Source organism: Rattus rattus, chromosome 6 (assembly GCF_011064425.1).
Source record: "Rattus rattus isolate New Zealand chromosome 6, Rrattus_CSIRO_v1, whole genome shotgun sequence".
NCBI lineage: Eukaryota > Metazoa > Chordata > Mammalia > Rodentia > Muridae > Rattus > Rattus rattus.
In genome coordinates this window covers 5,269,532-5,293,068 of record NC_046159.1, presented here as the reverse complement: position 1 = coordinate 5,293,068, position 23,537 = coordinate 5,269,532, and the positions used below count along the sequence as shown (strand labels likewise).

The window sequence follows — 23,537 nt, the reverse complement described above, 5'->3', positions numbered from 1 at the left end:
GACATTCTCTCACAGCTCTCCTTTCATGTTGGCTCTGTTCATTCAGAAAGCCTCTCACTCCTCCTCCCAACATTCACTCATAGTTCTGATCTTTCCACGGTCTTCTCAGAGTAGCATTTTGCTTTCTGTTAACTTTATGTAAGTTCTCTAAGGAGACGGGGCTTCTGGTATGTTTACTTCTATGGTGGTCTACTCCCTGACTCAGTGGGTATGGCACTGGGGCAGCATTGTCTAGGCTCTGTGTTTGGGCCAGCATCTGGACGACTAGATGGTAGGTGCTTGTCATTTGGATGAAGCATCCCTCAAAAAACAAATGTGTGCCTTGACCCTGATGCAATGCTCACTTGTGGGAGGGTTGGTCCTGATGTGGATGCTCACATGTGGGAAGAACAGTCCTGATGGGATGGTCACACGTGGGAGGGTTGGTCCTGTTACAATGGTCACACGTGGGAGGGTTGGTCCTGTTACAATGGTCACACGTGGGAGGGTTGGTCCTGTTACAATGCTCACACGTGGGAGGGTTGGTCCTGTTACAATGCTCATGGGAAAGGGATGGTTCTGATGTCTGAAATGGTGCATTGGAGGAGCAAGTGCATCATGAGAGCTCACCAATGGATGTTAGTTAATGGATGGACTGATGGCCTGATAGCAGTACTGAATGCTGGTAGATGAAGAAGTTGCACCTAGTTAGGAGACAAAACATCCTGTGGATCTGTTTCTCCAGGATTGCAGTTGGGGTCACAGCTTGAAGGCTCAGGTCTGTGGTGGGGGTGGGGTTACTCTGTCTATCGGCATTTAACAAATGTTCTCGGAGGGCCAGAGAGCAGATAGTTTAGGCTTTAAGCAGATATTTTAAGTGGCTCACCGGGCCACTTTTATACAGCTGCTCTTCAGACAGCCACAGATAACACAGAGCCCAGGGCCTGCAGAGTCTTTTGGGAGCACTCCCTCTCCAACCTCAGTTCTGTCAGATCTTGAGTGAGATTCCCACCTTTATCGAAATTTTTGTTTCTTTCATCCAAAGTGAGGACTAAAGGGCTCTGTCCTTGGCATGCACTTGGGATCAAACACAACAACATTCCAGGAACAGGTTCTCTGGGGAGCCACACAGACCAGGGGCACAGTAGTGTGGCGAACACGCTGCTCTGTCACCAGGCTCTTCCAAGGCATCTTCACTTCTTCACGAGTCTGGTACACAGGTCCCATCAACTCTTCTGTCTTTCAGTAAATTCCCATTCCCTGAAGTTGGGCTGGTCCAGCTTCTACCACTTGCAAAGAACTAGGGCCCTAAATTATATGGAGTCACCCACTGTTTCGCCTGTTCTCAGCCCCAGCACACACCACACTGGGCAGGGTCTACAATCCTCCTGGAAAACCTTCCTGTGGCCCAAAGGTGCCAACAATCAGCATTGCTCCAAGGAATACAAAGTGGCTGTGCGAGCCCTAGGCTTGCCCACCTGACATCTTTATCTAGGGCTCTTTTGGATCTGGAGGGCAGCGTGGGGCTACAGACTAAAGTGTTCCAAGGCAGCCTGAGCGATAGTGGGAGACAAACAAGAGTTAGCAAGATTAGCTGGATCATCCCATCAGCTCCACAGATCAAAGAAAGGTCTATTCCAAAGTATTTCATCTCAAGCACAGAGCTCAGAAAGCCTCTGTCTGAAGACGACATCGGGAAAACCTCCAGTGTGGTAGAAGGTTCTGCGTGTGAACATCAGTGTCACGTGCTGGCGGGAGCTGTTAACCTCAGGATCAGACATCGAGGTAGAAGGGAAGTCAGCAGTGAGCAAACCCACCTCTCTCAGCCACTCTTCCCCAGGCTCTACTGCCCCCAGCTTAAGTTAGGTCCTCTTGGCTGCCAGTGTCTCATCTTGGTCGCTTTACACTTCGAGCAGGTGCTGAATAAAGCAGAGGCAGTGCTAAGGAGTCTCTGGCTGCTGGGTGCTGGGTGCTGGGTGCTGAGTGCTGGGTGCTGGGTGCTGGCTGGACCGTGGTGAACTCTGGGCCTTAGACATGCTAGGCTAGCATTCTGCTACTGAGCTATAGCCCCAGCCCAGGTAACAGGTTTAAAATGGCAAGAACATAGAAAAGGAAGAAAAAGGAGAGACTCCTGATGAGATCCAACTATAGAGAACAGAGATGTCCCGAGGCCAGGAAACATGCTGGGATTTAACCCAATGCTTTCTGCGGAAGACCAAGTCCACCAAGCTCTTTATCCTAAGGAGCTCTGTGGTGAGCCTTCAATGAGGAAAACTATGTGTCCATTACACACAAAATATCCAAAATTATAGATTGAGGGGGGGCTGCTGATTAAAGCAAGAGGATAGCAGAGTCGCAGACACCTGAAAACACCCAACAATATAAAACTTCTCTGTCAAACACTGCCGAGCTTCTGCAAGTTACAAAACTTGGGCATCAGCTACAGAAAATTTCAGATGACTGTTGCGGCCAAGTGGGAACATTCGCTAAGACGCCTGACAATCACTACTGCTCTGCTTTAGTAAGAATGGCCGTGCCACCCCCAGCATGACTTCAAAGGAGCAGTTTTAGAAGTAGCTGAAAGGATAAAAAACTAGAGATATTTCTACAGTAACCATGGTGACCTGGAAGAAATTCCCAAAGTATGGGGTGGTAATTTGTAATGCTTCCTGATTTCTGACATCCTTCCTGTTTGAGAATGTGTGTGTGCACGTGAGCGCACGTGATGTGTGTGTGTATGTGTGTGTGTGTGTGTGTGTGTGTGTGTGTACACACAATATTCAAATAGGCTGCAGCATCTCATCTTAGATGAATTTTAAACACTGAGAAATAGATGTTATAATAAAAATTAGTTTCAGGTGCAGAGCAGACAGCTTGCTGCTTATAAGCAGGTGCCGCTGTAAGAAAGGACCTGGGTGTATTTTCCCACATTCACACTGGTGGCTCATATCTGCAGCTCCATGTCCAGGAGGATCCGATACCCTCTCTGCCTCCAGAGGAACCTTCAGGCATGTGGTGGAATAACCTCACACAGACATACCCATAAATAAAAAGAAAAAAATCTAAAATAAGTTTACAGGGTGCAAGGACACGTGAGCTTTGAGCTTGAAGCACATGGCAGAGGATGATGGACTTTCACAGAATCACAACTCGGCCAATTGGCAATGAGGGAAGAAGACCAGGAGTCACTAGCACAAGGATCCCACAAGAGTGAGAGCGAGAGAGTGAGAGAGCGAGAGCGAGAGAGCGAGAGAGAGCGAGAGCGAGAGAGAGAGAGAGAGAGAGAGAGAGAGAGAGAGGAGGAGGAGGAAGAGGGAGGGAGGGAGAGCTGGTGACTGCTAGCAGAATTGCCCCTGTGACTATCTGATTAGAACTCCCTGATTAAGAAATAGCAAAAAAATATCTGTAATTTTAGGCAAAGGCAAAGCCAGACGTCTGATACACCCACAAACAATGGACTTCATTCAGAAAAAAAAATGTTGACAAGAGATGGATGATCCATTCCCCTTCTCTCCACAGACCGACCAACCTATTTGAAGTGAGCTCCCAGAGGTAATGACCACTGTGGCTTATGACTCAGCAGCACACAGACTGGCAGGAAGGTCAGTTCTGTCTTTGAAGGCGAAGAGACACCATGTCCCTCGGAAAAGGACGTTCTCGTGATGTTCCCAAGATAGCATTAGTTACAACAATTTTTTTTGTTGTTGTTGTTGTTTGGTTAATTTTTGGCCAATTGTTTCCGTTTTCTTTTTTAAAGAAAAGGAATGATGGTTGTGGAGATACACATGATAGAAAAAAATAACACAATACATCAGACAGATCAAGACATTACCCAGTATCTTCTAGCGTAGTGGGTCGGTCTGGTGCTGCTTGCATTCTAATGCTGGAGAATGGCTCTCAAGATCTGGTTGCCCCATGAGTAGACAGATCCTGACATGCACCAAGGGATTCTATGTAAACCTTGTTCCCCAATTTAACTGGTCAATAAAAGTCTAGAGCTTGTGATTGGGCAGTGGAGGGGGTCAGGAGGGACTTGAGGGCAGAGTGAGGGGGTTTCAGGTAGGGAGAGAGGAGAGAGGAAGAAAGACACAGAGGTGGAGGGGCCGCCATGAGAGGAGATGGACCATGAGCGTGTGGCCAGGAGGGACAGCAAGCAACAAGGGACGGAAGTGAGATCAGCTCCAGATCCACCCTATCTGGGCTTACGGCTTATAAATGAGGTACCTGGATTGTGTGTCTTTTATGTGGGCCAGCTAGAATGTTTTATTCTTGTTACAATTTAGCCAGGAAGTTATTTCCTTTCCACTGGAAATAAAGAAATAAGATGATAATTTCTGGAGGTACTATATTGAAAAGTACAATAATAAGGCAAAATCTTCTTCAATACTTGGAGATTAATGGCCTGTTACTGCCACCTCTCAACCCTGCATCCAATTCCTAGTGGCCAAGTCTTTGACATCCACTGTCATAGTATGTATTGTGTTGCCAGGCATTCTGCAAGAAACTTGTGAAAATCAGTTCAATGCCTGGAATTCTTAGTCTCAATACCTACTTCCCTCCCCCCTCCCCCCGACCCCAACAACAACTTAGTAACTCTAGCAGGATAGCTCTAATAGTAGGAGCCTTTAAAAAGAACTTGTCTGGGGGAAATACTAGCTCTGCCTTGCTTGCCTCCATGTCACCAAAGGAAAATTGACTTTTTTTTTTTGAGACATACTTTGAGACAACTTAACTTCAAATTTTAACAAAATGGATGGCTTTTAGAGCACAGTGGAACCATGACTCAGTTTTCTTAACTCGCTACAAGCAAACCAAACAAAACCTTATTTTAAACAACAACTGGTAGGTCTGGACACACTTCAAGGAGACCAGTGAGGCCCTGCATTGTGGGCTCCTCTTTCTCTCAGTGCCCAAGGGAAGCATGAAGTGAAGTGAGTTCAGCATTGCCCCATGCTGAAGAACGTGAAGTGCTGTTCCAGAGCAAAGTCCTTAGTCCCATCCATGTGAGGCTAAGGTGTGGCCAGAGGCATGATGGGCAGGCAGAGCTACGCACAAGCCATGTCAGAAGCGTGAGGAGACGTAGAACAGCAGAGGTTCAACATCATTGTGACAAGGAACAAGACAAAGTGGTGGTGTGACAGGCTCTCTAGAGTTGTCTGAATTCTAGTGACTGTGCCTGTCAGAAGTAAAGCTCCCATTGGCTCAGCACTGCTCGTAACAGCGTCAAGTGAAATCCCAGAGGACTGCAGCAAGGCTGGCCCTGATGAACCTAACCATAATTAAAAGATTCTGACAATGCCCTGGCCGCAAACCTTTGAAGTAAAGGTAATTGTCCCTTACCCCTTTAAAAATCTAAATTAAAAAAATCCTCCCAAGTGAAGATTATTTTCCTGGAGGTGATTTTGAAAACATGGGCCATAATTCTGGTTCTTCAGAGGAAAAAAATAATAATCTTTTATTACGTTTGGATGAGATTTTATTTTTAGGAATCTCCGCCTGGCTGTGAGTGGCCGCTGTTTGCTGGGTTATTCACACTCCCTCCATCATGGCAAGCTCATGTGTAACAGTCTAAACTTACGGGATGGGCTAGAACTCTTCATTCTAGTACCAAGGGCTATCAGTCTCTATAAACCACAAACTGTTCCTCCCTCAAGAAGTGTCTGGGATGAAGTCTTTCTGTTTCCCTGTAACCTCCCTTGCACAGAGCAAAGCCTGTAGCATGGCTGACTGCACCACTTGGCCTGGCAGTTTATATGACAGGGAAGGACTTCTCCAGAACACTAGGGAATGCCAACTGCCCAGGTCCATGGAGGGAGAGCAGGAGTGTTAAAGGACGGAGATCCCTTTGACACCTGACAGAAGACAGTGCTGCTTCAATAAGAGATGGCAGAGGTTCTAATCAGCTGTTGCAGTGTAAAGCCAGGCTGAGCACAATACTTCAGACAGGGAGTGGGGTGTTCCTAGAAAAGTTTATTTCCTAAGCAAGCAGGAGTGGGATGTGGCCCATCCCCTGATCTAGAATTGCAGGTGCTCCGGGAGAGTCTCAAAGCATAATTAAAACTGATTAGGACACAGTGAGGTTGCAAAGCAAGTCAGTGTCCCTGTGGGTGAGTTGCTGGTTCTCACAGGAAGCCCTTGGCTTACACTTCTCAGGCTTTCCTGTGGTGGTTCCTTCTCTGTGGTATAAACAGAGTACAGGGAACCAAGTCCACTGATGAGCAGACAGCTAGCAGATACCAGGGAAGACTTCTGGGGTGCTAAGCCAAAAGTCGACAGCGTTTCTCCTTCATAACAAATTTAGAAAGCTAACATTTTCCCTTGGGTAGTAGGTTTTGCAGAAAAAAAAAATTGAAACTTTTTTAAAAATTTAATTTAATCTTTTTTAATTATTCACTCTACATCTCATTCACCTTCCCTCATCCCCCATCTTCTCCTCTGAGTGGGTGAGGGCCCCTCTGTTATCCCTGCCCCTAGCACTTCAACTCTTACAGAGAAAAATTTTCAAATATGACTGGGTTGAATAGTTATAATCATTTTAAACACAAAAACTGTCTCATTAATTAATTTTTCTGATTAATCATGAAATTCTTAGAGGTAGGATGTCTCGATCACACCCTGTTTTTTGTGGTGTGGACCAGCGGAGTCACTGGCTTAGTGAACAGTGTGGGAGGCATCTGAATAAACACTGAGATTAGTGCTCAGGTGAGTCTAGTGTTTGCACCAGGTGAACAGCTGTACTTACAGTTTAGTGACATCTCTGCTGACGGCATTGACTAAAAACAGCAAAAACGTCATTAGAACTGTTTTCACAGAATAATATGATCCTAGCTTCATCCTCGGTATACATTTAACACTCAGTAGTCTTGGATGATTGATGTTTACCGATGTAGACATTGACGAGAAGCTATTCCCTCTTATGGTGATGTGCATTTCATATTATATGAAAATGTTTTAAATTTTTAGAGAAATATAGCATTTTCAATCTTCCGTTCCATAATTTCTAAGGACTTTGAAAGCAGAAGCAAATGGGGAAATATGGGGTGGGGAAATGTTCATTCCGAACCCCCCAGGCTTTGAGGAAGGTTTGATGAGCTGAAGAAACCCCAGAGCTGAGCCTTCTCCAGGACAATGCCCCGCAGAGCAGGGACTGGCTCCACAGAAGACTTCGTCCAGCAAAGACGCCCCCACACCCCAAGACTGGAACGTGGATGGCTGGAACCTAGAACTACAGGCTCTAAGGTGTCAGCGCTTAAGAATCCTAAGCTTCATCTAGTTTACTTATTTTAAGCTGGGGAAAGAAAAGGCCATTTTTTATCCTGAAAATGTGATCTTTGATCAAAAAACCAAACCAAACCAAGCTAAACAAAGACAACCAGCCAGCCAACCAAAAACAAACAAACAAACAAACAAACTCAAAACAAAAGTCTCTCATGTAAAGGAAGGTGAGTGGAGAAGAGTTGCCTCAACTTAGTTTTCTGTCTGTTTGCTTTTTGGTTTTTGGAAAGAGATAAAAAATTTGCTAAAACAAACAAAAATGAAAACTGTTTCCACTAAGTTGGTTTATAAACTCTGAGTGTCCTTTATTTTCCAAAATCTCTTTAAGTCCTAAGATGATACATTAAAACTGACCTGAAACAGTTTGGATATTACTCTAGAGGAAGGAGGAGATACAGAATTAAGAAGTTAAAGCTTTCAAAAGTGAGATACAAAAGGGCTGTTGGCAGTCACTGGTTCCACTTAGAGTATTTTCTTGTACTTTTCCATGACAGCTTTTCTCTTTGGGAAGACAGAAATACCCAGACATTCAAAGTTTCCCACAGTCACTCTCACACCTGTAATCCCAGGGCCAGGGGTAAGATCCCCAGGAGCCCATGGCTGCGACCTCCTGTGTGTCAGTGACAGGAGGTCTCAGAACTCACCCTGCAGATGGCAGTGCCAACGCCATCCTGAACACACAGCTCCATCAGTGAGACCGGGTATTTCCATGAATGTGCTGAAGACAGTGCTCAGAACAGCACTGATCAGCACACAGTGCACCTTACTCTGTCTCCCATGTCCTGTGCACTGACACACGACTGCTCTACAATGTGGGTGTTCCATGTAGTCACACTGATAAGACGGAGAAGCAGCAAACGAGGCCTATCTTTTGTGCTGACACTGTTGTCGATGAACTCCATAAGTCAAACTAGGCTACTTCCCACAAACAGGCAACTGATGGACACTTATAAGGATTTAAAGGGGCACAGGACAAATGGACGAGTCTGTGATTAGTTCTTTATAGACAACTGACACACAGGGATCAAGGGACCTGAAAAAAAAAAAAGCACTCTTATTCCTACTAGAAGTTTTACCACATAGTTCCTTTGACAGAAGAGTAATATGGCTTTGAAAAGATAAGAAAATTACCCCCAAAAGGGTCTTGTAAATTTTCTTTGTTACATATTCTCTGTGTAGATCAACATCTCAAATACAGGCTGGTTGATTCAGAGACGTATACTAGGCATGGAGAAACAATCCAAATGCCTGCCAACATTACACACATAGGACCAGCCAAAGCTGCAAATGCAAATCTGGAGCCCCCACCCCACCCGCAAGTCTAGAACTGTCTTTCTGGGTAGGGACCCGGGTAACAGCCAGACGCTTCTCCTTGTTGCAGTTCTTGCCTGATGGGGTGCTCACAGAGATAAAAGGTTACATATGATTATTTGGGGAAACCGCCTTTCTAGAGTACTCACTCTATACTGAGGCATCTGTCAGTATCTCGACTCCACAGTGTGTGCAGAGGCTGTCACAGAGGTGCATGCAGGGATGGGACAGGATGCTCACCCTTCTCTGCTCCCTTAGGACTCCACAGCGCATGGAGACTCTGCTGTCAGAGGCACACGCTGGGACAGGACAGCACACTTACCCTTCTCTGCTCCCTCACGTACTCCACCAGCTCATCCCTCGTTCTCTTTACGGCTTCCTCCATGGCCTTTTCGCTTCGCCTCTGCTCCTCTACGATTGCAGCCTTGACGGCCTCCTGTTGGGGAAGGAGAGCGCAGTGAGTGCAGCTCATGTGAGTGAGTGAAAGGCCTCTCCACAAGGTGCAGCTTGTTCTGTTCCAGCCAGGCTTTACAGAGGAATCTCCCCTTGCAATGGCTTTGGGAACCTTAAGAGACTTTGGGAGGAAAGAAACGGAATCAACCATTTACTGCAGGACGCCTCGAGGCTAACAGAGGCCACTTGGCTCCTCTGCAGCCTGTGCCTCCTGTTTTCTCTCCATCAGACTATCTCCATCAGACTGTCTCCATCAGACTGCCTCTATCAGACTATCTCCATCAGACTGTCTCCCTGTCCACTGTATCCATGAAAGACTTCAGAGCTTTCTCTCCATCAGACTGCCTCCATCAGACTGCCTTCATCAGACTGCCTCCATCAGACTGTCTCCATCAGACTGCCTCTATCAGACTATCTCCATCAGACTGCCTCCCTGTCCACAGTATCCACGCAAGACTTCAGACTCAACCCGTACTCTCCTAAGAACACCCCGTAGCCCAGTGGCTTCACCCACATTGAGCTCTGTCACAACACAGCCATCAGATGTGGTCTGGGTGGTAACTATAGCTACCTTAGCCTTATGCCAGGTCAAGATGCTGAGAGTCGGACGCCAGCTAAGGCTCCACCCTGTTAGCTGTGATCTGAAATGAGAGCTCCAGGGAGGGCAGTGGAACTCATTGCCCTATTGATAGGTAGTATTCCAAGAAGGACAAACAGACTTCTCAGAAAGCAATCATATTTTCTGCAATACAGTGCTTTATTACTATATGTGTGATGAAAACAAATAAAAAAAAATAGTGCATGACTCAAATGAATGCTACAAAACACAAGGCTCCAACTCCCAGCACAGATGCTGGCACGTTTTCATTGGGTAAACTCAGCACCAATGAGTGTTCTCTTCACTTCTGATTGCTCATGCTCTCCCCACCGTAAGGTCTATGCATATCAGTTTAGACAGGTATGCATGGCCCAGAAAATGTAAAATAATGCTTCACTGTTACGAGTTTCTTTAATGTAGAAGTTTTGTAGCATGTAGGAAGTGAGCATACAGTGACATACATACAAACATGCAAGCACATGCGTGTGAGCCTGTAAACATTCAAAAGTGTAGACGTGAAAACAGGCTACAGAGGAGGAGGGGAGCGGCACAGAGATAGGACTGCACTGCACATCCCATGTCTCAAAGTTTTCACCTGAACAGACGCCCAGTATTTCCTTAGGCTTACATTCTTTTACATTATGGCCTGCACTCCTTCATACAATTGTGTAATGACTCATTTCTTTTACCAGTTCGTAATTAGTAAGCCACATTTACCACTTAACATTTATGGTTAAGGTTTCAGAGTAAATGCATGATTTATTTTTTTTTTATTTCTATGCCTATTTAATGCAATTAGGTATTGTTTTAAAAGCTATATGTGGTTGAAGAAAGGCATAGAAAGCAAGTGATTATGAGAGGTTAAGTGTCAGGTTCAGATGCCACAGAGTTCTCAGCTGTGGTCAGCAGCCTGCTCATGTGTCCATCTGTCAGAGAATCTGCTAATTACCCAATGGTATGTGTGATGTACAAGTACATGTACAATGGTATGTGTGATGTACAAGTACATGTACAATGGTATGTGTGACATACATGTACAATGGTATGTGTGACGTACATGTACAGTTCCAGACCCTGGAGCCCCCTCTGTCCTGCTCTACGTGAGCTGTAACTTACCCACACAAACAGAACAGAAACAATGGTGTAACAGAGATTTCAAAAGACCAATGGCCAACGGGTGGTGCTGACACGAAGCTCGGAGTTTCTAGCAAAGAGGTCACATGTCTGCCCAGCCCCACAGCAGTGACTGCATCCAGGGCTCTCAGTACTGAATGTGCACTGGCTTCCATTCTTGCTATACAGGTAGGCAAATGTGGGCGTGGTCAATCCCCTACAGCCATCCTAGCCTCTGCCCGAAGCCTGCATCTGCCAGATATCCTCACCCTACTCTTCAAACTTCTCTAAACCATTCACGGAGAGAGGAGACGTGTGAGTGAATTGTCACTCCCTTTACTGTGGAGAAGAGGGTGGCCTGCATCCACAGCCAGCAGCTCGGGTCACAGGTGCACGCCTGAGATCAATGTGTGGGATGCCAAGTAAGCGATGGATTCCTCTAGAGTTAGGAGGAAGCCTGGATAAAGCCTAAGAAATGGAAACACTGATATTTCAGTAGGGTAGGTGGTGTGGTTTGGGTGACAGAGGCTGGGTGAGTGCTAAGGTTTTGGACTCAGTGTTTCCATAGGAGAGGTTTGGTCCCTGCTGTGGCATTAAGGGGTGGGTGGCAGAAGGGACCAATATGGTCCTAGTAGGCTCTTAGTTCCTGCAAGACTAGGTTACTATAAGAAATATATAAAAACACCCCTGGCCTCTGGACTCCTCAGTTTCTGGCTCACCAAGGTTATGCTTTTACATAACCACTGTTGTTCTGCCACTGGCCTGCAGCACACACGCATGCACTCACGCACGCACGCAAACAGCGACACATGCAAGGTCTTGGGTATGGAAGGAGGCTGTTTGCAAGGAGGAGAGAGTTCTGGTGTCCTACAGTACAGTGTGGTGACTACAGTGGAAATACTGAATTAGATCTTCCAAAATAAAAATGGCAGTATAAGAATGAGAGGAATAGGTCAGATACCCAGATTTAACACACAGTATATACATGTATTGAGACATTAGATCTCACTATAACTGTCTGTGGAGTTATCATGAATCTATTAATAGTACAAGTAACAGACCTTTGGGTGTTTCCGGCAGGGTGAGAGAGTTCAAGGCCGGCCTGAAAGAGGTGTTGAGACCTTGGAGGAGAGCTGCAGGTGTGGCCTGACGCAGAGCACTTTACGGCCTCTTTCCCTGTAGCTAAGTAAACTCACTGCAGTGTAAAATGTCTCACTGCTGAGGTACAATTAAGAGTGCAGACAGAGTCACGGGTATTTTTTTGTACTTTTTTGTGTTTCAATAGACCTCCATTTCCACACAAACTTAAAGCTCAAACTATGGTTCTGGAGGGTTTTCTAGACACTGAGAGAGGAGAAAGAAAATCCACGAACTGTGCTACAGTGGCCTTTTAGGCCATCTTGACTTTGAACTCGTCTGCACTGGCACTGAATGGCAGAAGGAGAACATGTAGAGGACTCAGAGCACTCTAGGAACCAATACTATCCATCAACTTGGAAGCCTATTGACGTGTGAGGCGGAACTGAGCACTGGCAACGTAGATGACGGGGACAGCGGACCCTGAGTTACAAGTAGAAAGCTAACCTCATATGAGAATCTTATTCTTCGCATTAGATAGTCTGCACGAGTTGAAGGAAGAAACTAACCTCTTATTGATACATTATTTGATTACTGATATATTGATTTCCACCACTGTTACAAAAAAAAATCCCCGTTATATTAGAACCTCGACAATTGTGATGGTTTGTATATGCTGGGCTTAGGGAGTGGCACTATTAGGAGGTGTGGCCCTGTTGGAGTAGGTGTGTCATTTTGGGGGTGGGCTTTGAGACCCTCCTCCTAGCTGCCTTCAGAAGTTAATCTTCTCCTAGTGGCCTTCAGATCAAGATATAGAACTTTCAGCTCCTCCAGCCCTATGTCTGCATGGACACTGCCATGCTCCCACCTTTATGACAATGGACTGAACCTCTGAACCTGTAAGCTGGCCCCAATTAAATGTTGTCCTTATAAGACTTGCCTTGGTCATGGTGTCTGTTCACAGCAGTAAAACCCTAACTAAGACAGAAGTTGGTACCAGGGCCTGAGGTATTGGTGTGATTGGCCCAACAATGCTTTTGTTTAGAAGAATGTAGATTTGGGGACTTTGGATTTGGAAAGCAGTGGAATGCTTTAAATAGAGCTTAATGGGCTATCCTAGTAGGAATATGGAAGACTTCATTACTGAGAGTGATTTGAATTGTGTGGATCTGGCCCAAGAGGTTTCAGTGGAGAATTTCAATATGTGGCCTAGAGACTGTTTTTGTGATATTTTGGTAAAGAATGTGGCCAATTTTTGCTCTTGTCTTAAGGGTCTGCCTGAGGCTAAGGTGAAGAGACTCAGATTGCATTGACAAAGGAAGTGTCAGAAACGCCCATCATAGACTTGGCTCTCTGGTTAAGTCTCATGAAGAACATTTTAAACAAACATAGCAAGTTGAGGAAGGAAAAATATAAAAAATGTGGTTTGGGTATTAAAGGGCACCAGGAAGTGAAATGGAGCTGAATCCTGTGTTCAAGGACAGTAAATTGAATTAAGGGAGTAGTGACCTTGGGACAAGATCCCATCCAGCTAAATGTAGGTCCAGGCATGGTAGTATAAGCCTTTAATCCCAGGAGGCAAAGACAAGCAAATCTCTGAGATCAAGGTCAGCCTAGAACAGAGCAAGTTCTAGGTGAAGAAAAACTTAAATCCAGGCTTGGTGGACCACACCTTTAATCCCAGTGCTTAGCAAACAGGCAAGCAGATGTCGGAGTTCAAAGTCAGTCTGCAGAGCAAGTTCCAGGACAGCCAAGCTTAGGCAGTGAGGGAGTTGGAGAAACAGAAAACTGGATAATATAATAGAACAAGGGGGCCATGTTCTAGCCCCAGCAACCAGTAGAACTCGGCGGCTTTGGCCATGTATGTGGCTCTGGCTTTAGATTTCAAAACAGAAGGGACTACTAGGACAACTGATACTGGTCAGCTGGAACTAAGAAATTAGTGGTGATTAAGAAGAGACCAGCAACACTGAGGTGAAATCTTCTGGGAAGTGTTTTCTGACATCACAAGGAAGTTATGTTCCAGAGATAGCCAAGGTTGTACCTCGTGCTGCAGATGGTACTGGCTTTGAAGGCATGAAGGGGTCATGAAGAACAGCTTGGCACTGTGAGAGGCCATGGAAGGCCACTGATGAAGGTGCAGTCTAAGATGCAGTTGATGGCCCAGGACTGAAGGGATCATGTAAAGGACTTGAGACTTAGCACCATGAAGACAGAGGTTATTGGTGAAGCCTAGATGCAGCAGAAGACAACAGTGTTTTGGAGATGCAAGTACCATGGGATGATCACGAAGAACAGAGGAGCAATGGAGTGGATCAACCTGATCTTAGAGTGCTACAGAGGGTATGGGTGGAGAAGTGATGCCAGACCTTTGGAGGAGCCCAGAAGACCATGTGTGGGTCACAGACTGAAACAAGAAGCTGTAACACTGAAGCTGCCTTGGAGACCACAAGATGTTCCAGATGCCGTGGGCTATCTGGTGAGAGAAGCTGCGGACAGGGAGTGGAACCAACCCAGGAGAAGGAAGTTTGTTGCAGTCAACAAAGATGAAAAAGGAGTCGGAGTTCTGATGACCACCTTGAAATCAAACAAGGAGATACAAAGTTTGCAGTTTGCCCAGCTGGTTTCCTGTTTTGCTTTGGGGATTACACTTACGTTGATCAGATGATTCTTAGAAGATACTTTGAACTGTGGACTTTTAACATTGTTGAGATGGCTATAGACTATGGGGATCTTTGAAGGTGGGATATATTTTGCATTATGTTATGTTTAGGTATGGCCCGTATAAACTCATGTTTGAACAAGCCTATGGGGTCCAGGGGAGTGGGATGTGATGGTTTGTATATGATTGGCCCAGGGGATGGCACTATTAGAAGGTGTGACCCTGTTGGAGTAGGTGTTGTCACTGTGGGCATGGGCTTTAAGACCCTACTCCTAGCTGCCTGGAAGTCAGTCCATGCTAGGCAACTGGAAGGCTTAGCTCTTCAGGTTCTTGGACCTGTCTGTGATCAGCCGCTGAGTTCACTAAGAATGTCTACAATTATGGTGGCCTAAAAGGATGTTCGTCAAAGGCAAGGACAGCTTGCATTCTTTTGGTGGTCTTCCTCTAGAAAGGAAGATGCTTAAAATCAATCAATCAATCAACCATCATTCATTCATTCATTCATTCATTCATTCATCATTCTGCAGGAAAGCCAGATGTACTTTCAAAACCAAGAGTGAAAAGCTGGAGGCTATCTAGGACTAGCTATGGAACTGTATATCTATGGTCACCATGTGGCTTCACAGTTCTCTCTCACTTGTCTGTCGCCTTCTCAGGAACATCCAAGGCGCCAGGCACTTCTTGGATTTGCTAGCCACTGCTGATAACCTGGGCTCTCCCTCAGGCACATTCCTGGGATTCTCTGCATCTCTTTCAGCAGAGTCTCTAGAGACTCTAGGTCCACAAACTGCTTCTAACTGGCTGATCCTTGTCTTTGGCAGACTGCTCCTGAAGGTTCCTGACATGAAAGTGTGCTGTGTCTGAAAATGCCATTGTTTTTCCTCATCACACAGCTGGTGATCTGGATTTCTAGGCTGGACCCTTCTGTAGCTGTAAACACTGCTGAGAATCTGACCTGGCTGGACCTCCTCACTGATGCACTGCTGAGTCTCACTCTAGAGTTACAACTTTTTGACCCTGCACACCCTGCAATGAAGTTCACTCTCAAGAATCATGAGTTTGAGTTTTTTAAAAAACTGCAAAAACATCAAACTTAAGTAAATTTTTATTGGGCTCAAATCCTATCTATTCTGGGGCAGTGGGGCCTGTAGACTACAGGTTGGACACACTGTCAGGAGTCTAAGAGAATACTTCTATATTTTCTTCATTTCTCAAAAGTTTCATTATGAACCTAGCTATGGGCTGATCCAAACATGAGCTTTAATAATCAAGAAGGCTGCACATTTTAATTCTGGATTTAATAAAGTAATTTAAAAAAATCACTACAGAATCACAACTTCCCAGTTTGATTGCTCTGAGTGCCATAAAGCTGCAGGGTCTTTTGATGGACTGTCTGGTTCTTTTCAGTATCTGCATGGACTTATTTTAGGTTTTAAACTACCATTCCTACTTTTACATTTCCAAGTATAATTCTATCGCCATTCTCTTCCTCTCTAGAGCACCATTTATGATCCTTCTGTATCTCTCCATACTTCCAAGTTGACGGCTTCTTTATTACCGGTGCATAGACCTGTGTTATACGTAGGTAAATGGACACATATAACTACAATACTGAGTGTTTTTGTCTGTGTGGATATGGATTCAGGGCTGACCTCTCTGCGCTGGAGATCCAGGAACAGAGCCCATCTCTAAGAGGTGCTATCTCTCCTTCCCCCAGAAGTCATTAGCTGCCCTTGGTTCTTCATCTCATGGTGGGACCCATGAGGTTTCCCCACCGTCCATTCAGCATGTTTACTGATAGTGCCATTGTCTTGGTCTTGTTTATGCAGCCTTTTCTAGGAGAGACTCTTTCACATCAGGACTCCTGGAACTCTGGTTCTTACTCTCTTTCTGCCCCTCTTCCGTGATGTTGCCAGAGCCTTGACTGCAGGAGCTGTGATACATACGTATCCACTGGAGATGGGCTCCCCACAATCTGCTGATCTCTGCTGTGGGGTCCAGTTACAGATTTTCCGGGATGGGCTCCACGTGCTGTATAAATGGAGCCTTATTTGATGAGGGGTGGCAGCCACACTAGCCAGCAAAGGTGTCTCAAGGACAAGAAGGGATCTCAGGCCTGCTTCTGAACTTGGGCTTACGGGTTTGCTGATGGTGGCAGGCTGAGGGACCAGACTGGCTGCCTCTGTATGTTTATACTCCTCCCTGGGAGACATCTACAACTCCTGACTCCCGAGTTTAATATTTTTAATATGTATTCTTATTCTTTTGCTTTAAAAATACAGCCTCCTGGACTAGAGAGATGGCTCAGCTGTTAATACTGGCTGCTCTTCCAGAGGACCCCTGTTCAATTCCCAGCATAGACACGGCAGCCAGTTCCATGGACCTGCCATTTTGCTCTGGCCTCCAGGGGTGCCAGGCATACTTATATACAGACATGTATGCAGGCAAAACACCCATACGATAAAATTAAAATAAAAAAATGTTAACAAGAAATACAGACTCTCCTTTGTTTGGTGCACGGCTCTGAGGAGTCGAGGGGAGCTTTTAATAACTTCTTGTCTCCCCCAATCCTTCTCTCCCTCTTGGTGCTCATGAGCGGCCGTCGCTGTTCATACTTGTCGCACGCTGCTGTGTTTAAAGCGCTGCACGCTAAAGAAGGGGACAACCCCGTGCCTGAACCCGCAGTGTGTGGCCAAGCCTTGAGAACACAGCAATCTGGACACCTTGCTTTCTTGGGGCCATTTCTTACAACAATGTACTTAGGTCTTCTATCTTTCACTTCCCATGGCCCTCAGCCTTATGAAAACTGAGATGGGGGTCACCGGGGAGGCCGATTTCTCAACAGTCAGCACAGCAGCTCAGCTTTGCAGGCCCACTCTACCTCAGGAGAACAGCTACATTTCTACGGGGCTCCTGCCCCTGCTTCCCAGACCTTTGTCTTCTTTCTTTCAGGCTTTTGTTCAGTTTGGAAGCCAGGCCTTCCCTCTACGTAGTCTCCCTGTGGGTTAACAGCTGAAAACTCTCTGGCATCCCCACACTGGCTTGGGGCTTTGAGGCGGGGGGGAAGCACTGATTCTCCTGCACACTCTTCCCACTGGAGGGGCACGTGTGACTCTAGAGGTCTCCACAACTTCAGATACACAAGAAATGCCACAGACAGGACAGTTCCTACAGGCATAAAGTGTGGCACGATGACACCATCCTCAATTTTCACTGCATTAACGTCCCTTTCTGCTTGAGATGTAAGCTGGGACAAGGACACACGTAAATGCTATACCCCAAGTTCCAGCCACAATGCAGATCTGAGAAGGATGGGGTTCATCCTCGTCCCGGTGCCAGGTTAGTTCTTCCCAACCTGTTTTTCCCAGGTTTGTTTTCTCCCATGCTTGTTTGTTCATCCTCCCCCACGTCAGCTGCGACCACAAGTCAGGAGGCCATCCTCCTGGGTGCTAACTGTCCACCCATTTCCAGAAAGCATTTGAAATGCTCATGTTTGGGTGAGTCATATTCAGGGCTATCTCTGAATGTGACCAAGGGTGCTCAGCTCTAGTCAGCAGTCATTACGTTCTAACTTGGCCTCATTCAAGCCCTCAGGACACTGGTAATGTGATGACATCTAGGGCGATTACCAAGGGCTCCTGTTGCACCTGGAGCCTAGAGAGTGGAGCCCTCACTGTCCATGTTTGCCTCTACAGCTGATCTTGGAAACCACTTGCTTAATCCCCCTGGTTCAATTCCCAGCAGCCACACAGCAGTTCACACTATCTATGACTCCAGTGCAGGGGATTCGATGCCCTCATCTAACTACCATAGGCAGTTCACAGGGGTCACTAACATACATGAAAAACGTAACACTCATGCACACAAATGGAAATTTGAAAGAAGCCGATGATAGGTTAGAGGGAACTATAGGTACAAAATAATATTCTATTCTTATTGACTTAGTTATCATCTACTTTGCTCTTGACTTTTGAGTGTCATGTACTAGAGGATGGCTTTGAACCCCTGCCCTTTGGCCCCTATTTCCCCAATGCTGGGACTGTAGATGAGTACAACCACAGCAGGAGAGGAGCTCACACTTTCAGTCACAACGAAGAAGATGCTGCAATGATTAAAGAAATGTGGAGACAAGTGCAGAGGCAGACGCTCACAGCCAACCTTTGAACTGAGAGTGGGATCCCCATTGGAGGAGTTGGAGAAACGATTGAGGAAGCTGAAGAGGTTTGCAACCCCATAAGAACAACAATACCAACCAACCAGAGCTCACAGGGACTAAACCACCACCCAAAGAGGACACATGGACTGACCCATGGCTCCAGCTGCATATGTAATGGAGGATGGCCTTGTTGGGCACCAATGGGAGAAGTCCTTTGTACTGCCAAGGCTTGACCCCCCCACCCCCTGCAGCGTGGAGCAATGTCAGGGTTGGAAGGCAGGAGGGGGTGGGTGGATGGGTGGGGGAACACCCTAATAGAAGGGGGAGGGGGACGGGATGGGGGCTTGTGGACAGAAAACGGGGAGAGGGGATATTTGAAATGTAAATAAAAAATGTCCAATAAAAAAAAAAAAAAAGAAAGGGCATTAGCCTAAAAAAGAAGAAAAAGGTGTGTGGAAATGGGGCTGGCAGACAGGCAATCTGGGATAAATCCTAACCTGCATGCCTACGGTGAAATATGGTTTTCTCTGTGAATGAAACAGGCAGCATCCACAGAGGCGGACGAGGGCTAAGGTTTCTTTCTGGATGCTACACTCTTGACAACAAAGAATGTCACTTAACTTTGTCTGTTACAAATGAAGCTCCTATCAAAGGCTTCAGTAAAACTACAAAATAAATGAATGAATCAAAACCCAAGACACCAGCGCAGACGAGGTTTGGGGTTGGGAGAATACCTTGCTTGGGAAGCTTGTACAGAAATATCGTTTCCTTTTCAAGATCGGTCAGGTAGCAATGTTCAATTTCTTCAAGAAAACTTAGGCCCTGATTATAACACCCGTGGCTTCTGAGAAAGCACAGGCCTGTGCTTGGTTACGAGCCATCGCGAACAGTCTACAGTGGCCATGGTGCTTCGGGGTCTAAGTACACAGAATCCTTACAGCACTCTGCAACAACACCAAAGCTAATGGCCCTGTCTTCTGTGTAGCCTGGTGTCTGTCACAAACACACTTCCCCTCCTTCAGCAAGGACGTGAAAATAAGCCAGGGTTACAAATCTTCCCTTCAATATCTCCAAAGGATATACTCTGTGATAACCCCTAACACAATGGTAGGTGTGCTTCCTGTTTGTGTGCTTCTGTCTCCCCAGGTCCCAGGTGAGCACAGGGCGCCTACAACCTGGGCAGGTGGCTTCTTGCCCTTCCCTTCTCGGGTGTCCAGCACTCAGGTTTGCTTACCTGAGGCTGATTCTGCCATCTTCTACCCTTCTCTTGTTTCTGCTGGACTCAGCAGCCAAGAGAAGGTGTTAATGGCCCTCAACATGGGTCACTTTTAGGTCTCCTGTTTCTATGAATGGCTGGGCCATACGAAGTTTGGGGCCATTCTCCGGGGACTGCCCTACTGCCCTGTACTGCTAAGGGGGTTGACAGAGCCAGCACTGGCCTCTGCTGCTCAGCTGTGCACACTGGAAACTCCGAGCATCCAGCTGGATGGGTGTAGCACTGCATCCCAACACGGCCTAGTGTCATCCCATGTGAGCCCAAGTGTACGGTCACAGTCACCTCCACTACCAGACAGTCTGAAACAAACCGTTATTTATAGTTAGAAGACGACACTCCATAAAGAAGTCACAGAGCCCTGTCCAGAGAGTCTTTAGTTTGCTCTCAACAGCATCTGTGCCTTATCCACTCCACAGCACCCTAAGGAGGCACCCGACTTTAGACCAGTACTTCTCTCAAGAATTAAAATGAAAATTTTCATTTAAAAAAGTTTAAAACTAGAGTAATAAATAAGTTTTGACATATCAAAGGTATTACCTGGCTACTTCCAAGCAGAACTTGTTTTAGTTTCTCCTTCCCTATCCACTTGTGCCACCCCATGCCCCGCCCACTCCCATGCCCCGCCCACTCCCCTCACCTTTCTGCCCATCCCTCAGTCCTCTCAGCAGCTTTGTACCTCATGTCACCTCTACTCACTTTTCAGGTTTTAGCCACATTTCCTCCTGTCCATCCCACACATCTATATTAACAGAATGATCTAGGATCCAGACATAACAAGAATGTGAGCACTTGCCTCTTTGGGGTTTCGTCTGGCCTGAGTTTAGGTCTCCTCAGCTAATCTACTACTTTCTGGACCCATCTGTTTTCCTGCCAATTTCATCTGTGCAGATGAGTCAAAGGCCGCTGTGTTCCCATACATTTCCATCACCCGTCATCTGCTGATGGACGTCAGGGTTAATTCTACTTCCTTGTGACAGTATGGTCAGCAGCCATGGGTGCACAGGTGTCTTGAGAGCACGATGTAACAGGCCTGTGTCTCCAGCTCCCTAACCTCTTCTCTAGGATTATCTATAGATTATCACAGGCATCCCTCACTTAATACAAAGCAGACTCTCAATCTCAACAAAACCTGACGCTTTCTCAAAAATTTATTGCAATAGGAATTTGTTCTTAAAACCACAATATTCTAGGAAATGGCTCTGATGATTGATAGGTCTGGCCAATGTAACCACCACCACACTTTGGTTTAATTATCGCCTGACAGGAGCTCTCATGGCCCTGGCAACGGCCCTGGCAGCCACTGTCTAACCTCTGTCACAGCTCTCTCCTCAGGACTTTCTGAATGGCGCCATATAACCTGAATATTAATTCCCCAACTCTGGCTTCCTTCCTGTGTCTGCGGACTTCTCCACCGGTGACTGGCAAACATACAGTTGTAATGCTTTTCTTCCCCCTCACAGCTCATAACACCACGTTAAAGTCAGCATGTATACCACGCTTCCTTCTCAACTGTGCTTATACTTCACAAGGGTCAATGGACCAGCCTACTGTGGCCAGCTCTGTGTACCCAAAGCTACTTTACAAGTGACTCCATGTGGTCGCTGCTCAGAAGAAAGGGTAGGCGAGCAGTGAGAAGACAGTGTCCAGCTAAGGGTTTCCTTATACAGTTATCTATTCCCGTCTGAGGTGAATGTGCATTTGATATGAAGATGGAAACCTTGAGGTGGAGAAGTGGGGGTGGGGTGGGGTGGGCAAACTTTAAGACCTCTTGAGACAGGAAGCCTGAACCTAATGAGGTCAGGTGCCCACAAGGATGAGCTATAGAAGCTCTGTCACTTCGTGGTGGACAGGCAGGGTAGGGCTGGAGTGACAGCTCAGTAAGCCTGAGGATCTGAGGTACAGAGGTTCCACCTGCAGAACCCAAGTAAGGATCTGAGCGTAGCAATGCATGCTTAAATCTCAGCATGTGGGGACAGACAGGTGTCTCTGGGGTTCCTGCAGTTATTCCAGGCCTACTCAGAGAGCCCAGATTCCAGAGAAAAGTCCATCTTGAAGGGGGGTGGTTAGCAATACCAGGAAATAATATGGTTGATCCCCAGCCTCCACATGCACAGACAGGAAGCCACATAAGGAGGGTGCATGGGAGCGATGGCAGTGCCTTCCTCCTAAGTCAAGTCAGACACAGCAGCAACTGACCAGATGGTGGCTGCCTCTCACTGGAGGTGATGGTCCAGGGCTGTGACAGGCAATGATCATGTCAGCACGACCACAGCCAGCTCCTCACAAGACTTCTACTTCCTACAGAAGCCATTCCTCTCCTCCTCCTTCGAATCCTTACAGTGGCTTCTTTGTCTAGAATAGACTATAAAATCATAGAGAATAAAACTCCCCAAGTAATCCTGAACGTGAAGACCACCACTGTTCTCTGTGTTGTACGATATAACAATGTCTCATCAACTTTTGTAATACTTCATATTTGAGGGACTTTCCCAAGGAGAACAAGGACATTAGTGATAAATTTAAAATGCATAGCTACGGTGCTCCAGGGTAGGAACAGGAAGTAGGGGGAAGATTTCAGATTCCTATCACTAATAAACCAACGGGAAGTCTATTTATAAATTATGTTCCTGGCCTAACCACATTACTCATTCAGAAAAATTAATTAAACTCCTAGGAAAAATTTAGGGCAGTTTATAATAACTCATTGCCTTTTTTTTCCCTCTGGGGAGTGTAATTAATTCATAAGGCGATGCCTACAAATTTATTAAAAAATTTGGTCTAAGGCCAGATGTGGCAGATGGACCTAGAATCCCAGCACTCAGGAGACAAGAGGCAGGAGGACAGGGGTTCAAGGCCATCCGTAGCTATTCAGTGAGTGTGATTCCAGCTCTCTGCATGAGAACCTGTCTCTTAAACAATAGAACTCTGAGCTCAATACCAGGAGGTCACAGACAGAATCTTCCAGAGAGTCTGTTCTTCAGGGGCAGGCACTGCACACCCATTGTCTAAATGTCCAGTTTCCTTATAGCCGGTGTTTTATATGTATAATAGTGATTTTACCAAATAAATCTATTAATTTACTTTTTCCTTTCTATTGAGAATTTGAGGGAAAACATCTAACTACGGTCACATGAGATAATGCCGCAAATAGTAGAGAAGGAAACTTTGGTACCTCTTCCTGTGAATGCACTGAGCCAACAGCCTCACGGGCACGGACACCCCTCCTGAGAAGCCACAGACACTTAGATGTTCCCTGTGTGAGCTCAAACCCAGGCAGATCAAAGCCCCTGGACAGGGTCACATCCAGCTCTTTGTTCAAAAAAAAAAAAAATTCTACTGAGGGGAGAGATGGTGGATCGCCCTGCTGATCTCTTTGTGGGTGCCCATGGCACTGGGATCTGTCTCACCTGTGACAAGATGGGACAGGACAAAGGGTGCTCTTGAGACCTGAAATGGCTAAGAACAAAGGACATCACGTGAGCACAGGCGCTGTCCCAGCTTTGCCCAGGGACAGAACTTCATGGTTTTTTCAAGGCAGCAGAAGAGTTACATTAAAGCTTCACCTTTACAGGGCTGCCTGTGGGGCTAGCCTCTACTCTATGGGTGGGTGTGTGTGTGTGTGTGTGTGTGTGTGTGT

General features: G+C 46.3%; 1 protein-coding gene across 1 annotated transcript in view; it reads right to left on the bottom strand.

Annotated features, from left to right (window-relative positions):
- The window catches only part of Ccdc91 (coiled-coil domain containing 91), a 170,911-nt gene that overhangs the window by 14,891 nt on the left and 132,483 nt on the right, over positions 1-23,537 (bottom strand). The window contains exon 12 of the mRNA XM_032905426.1: positions 8,888-9,001. Coding sequence (XP_032761317.1) covers positions 8,888-9,001 — 114 coding nt within the window. The remainder of the gene's footprint in view (positions 1-8,887; positions 9,002-23,537) is intronic.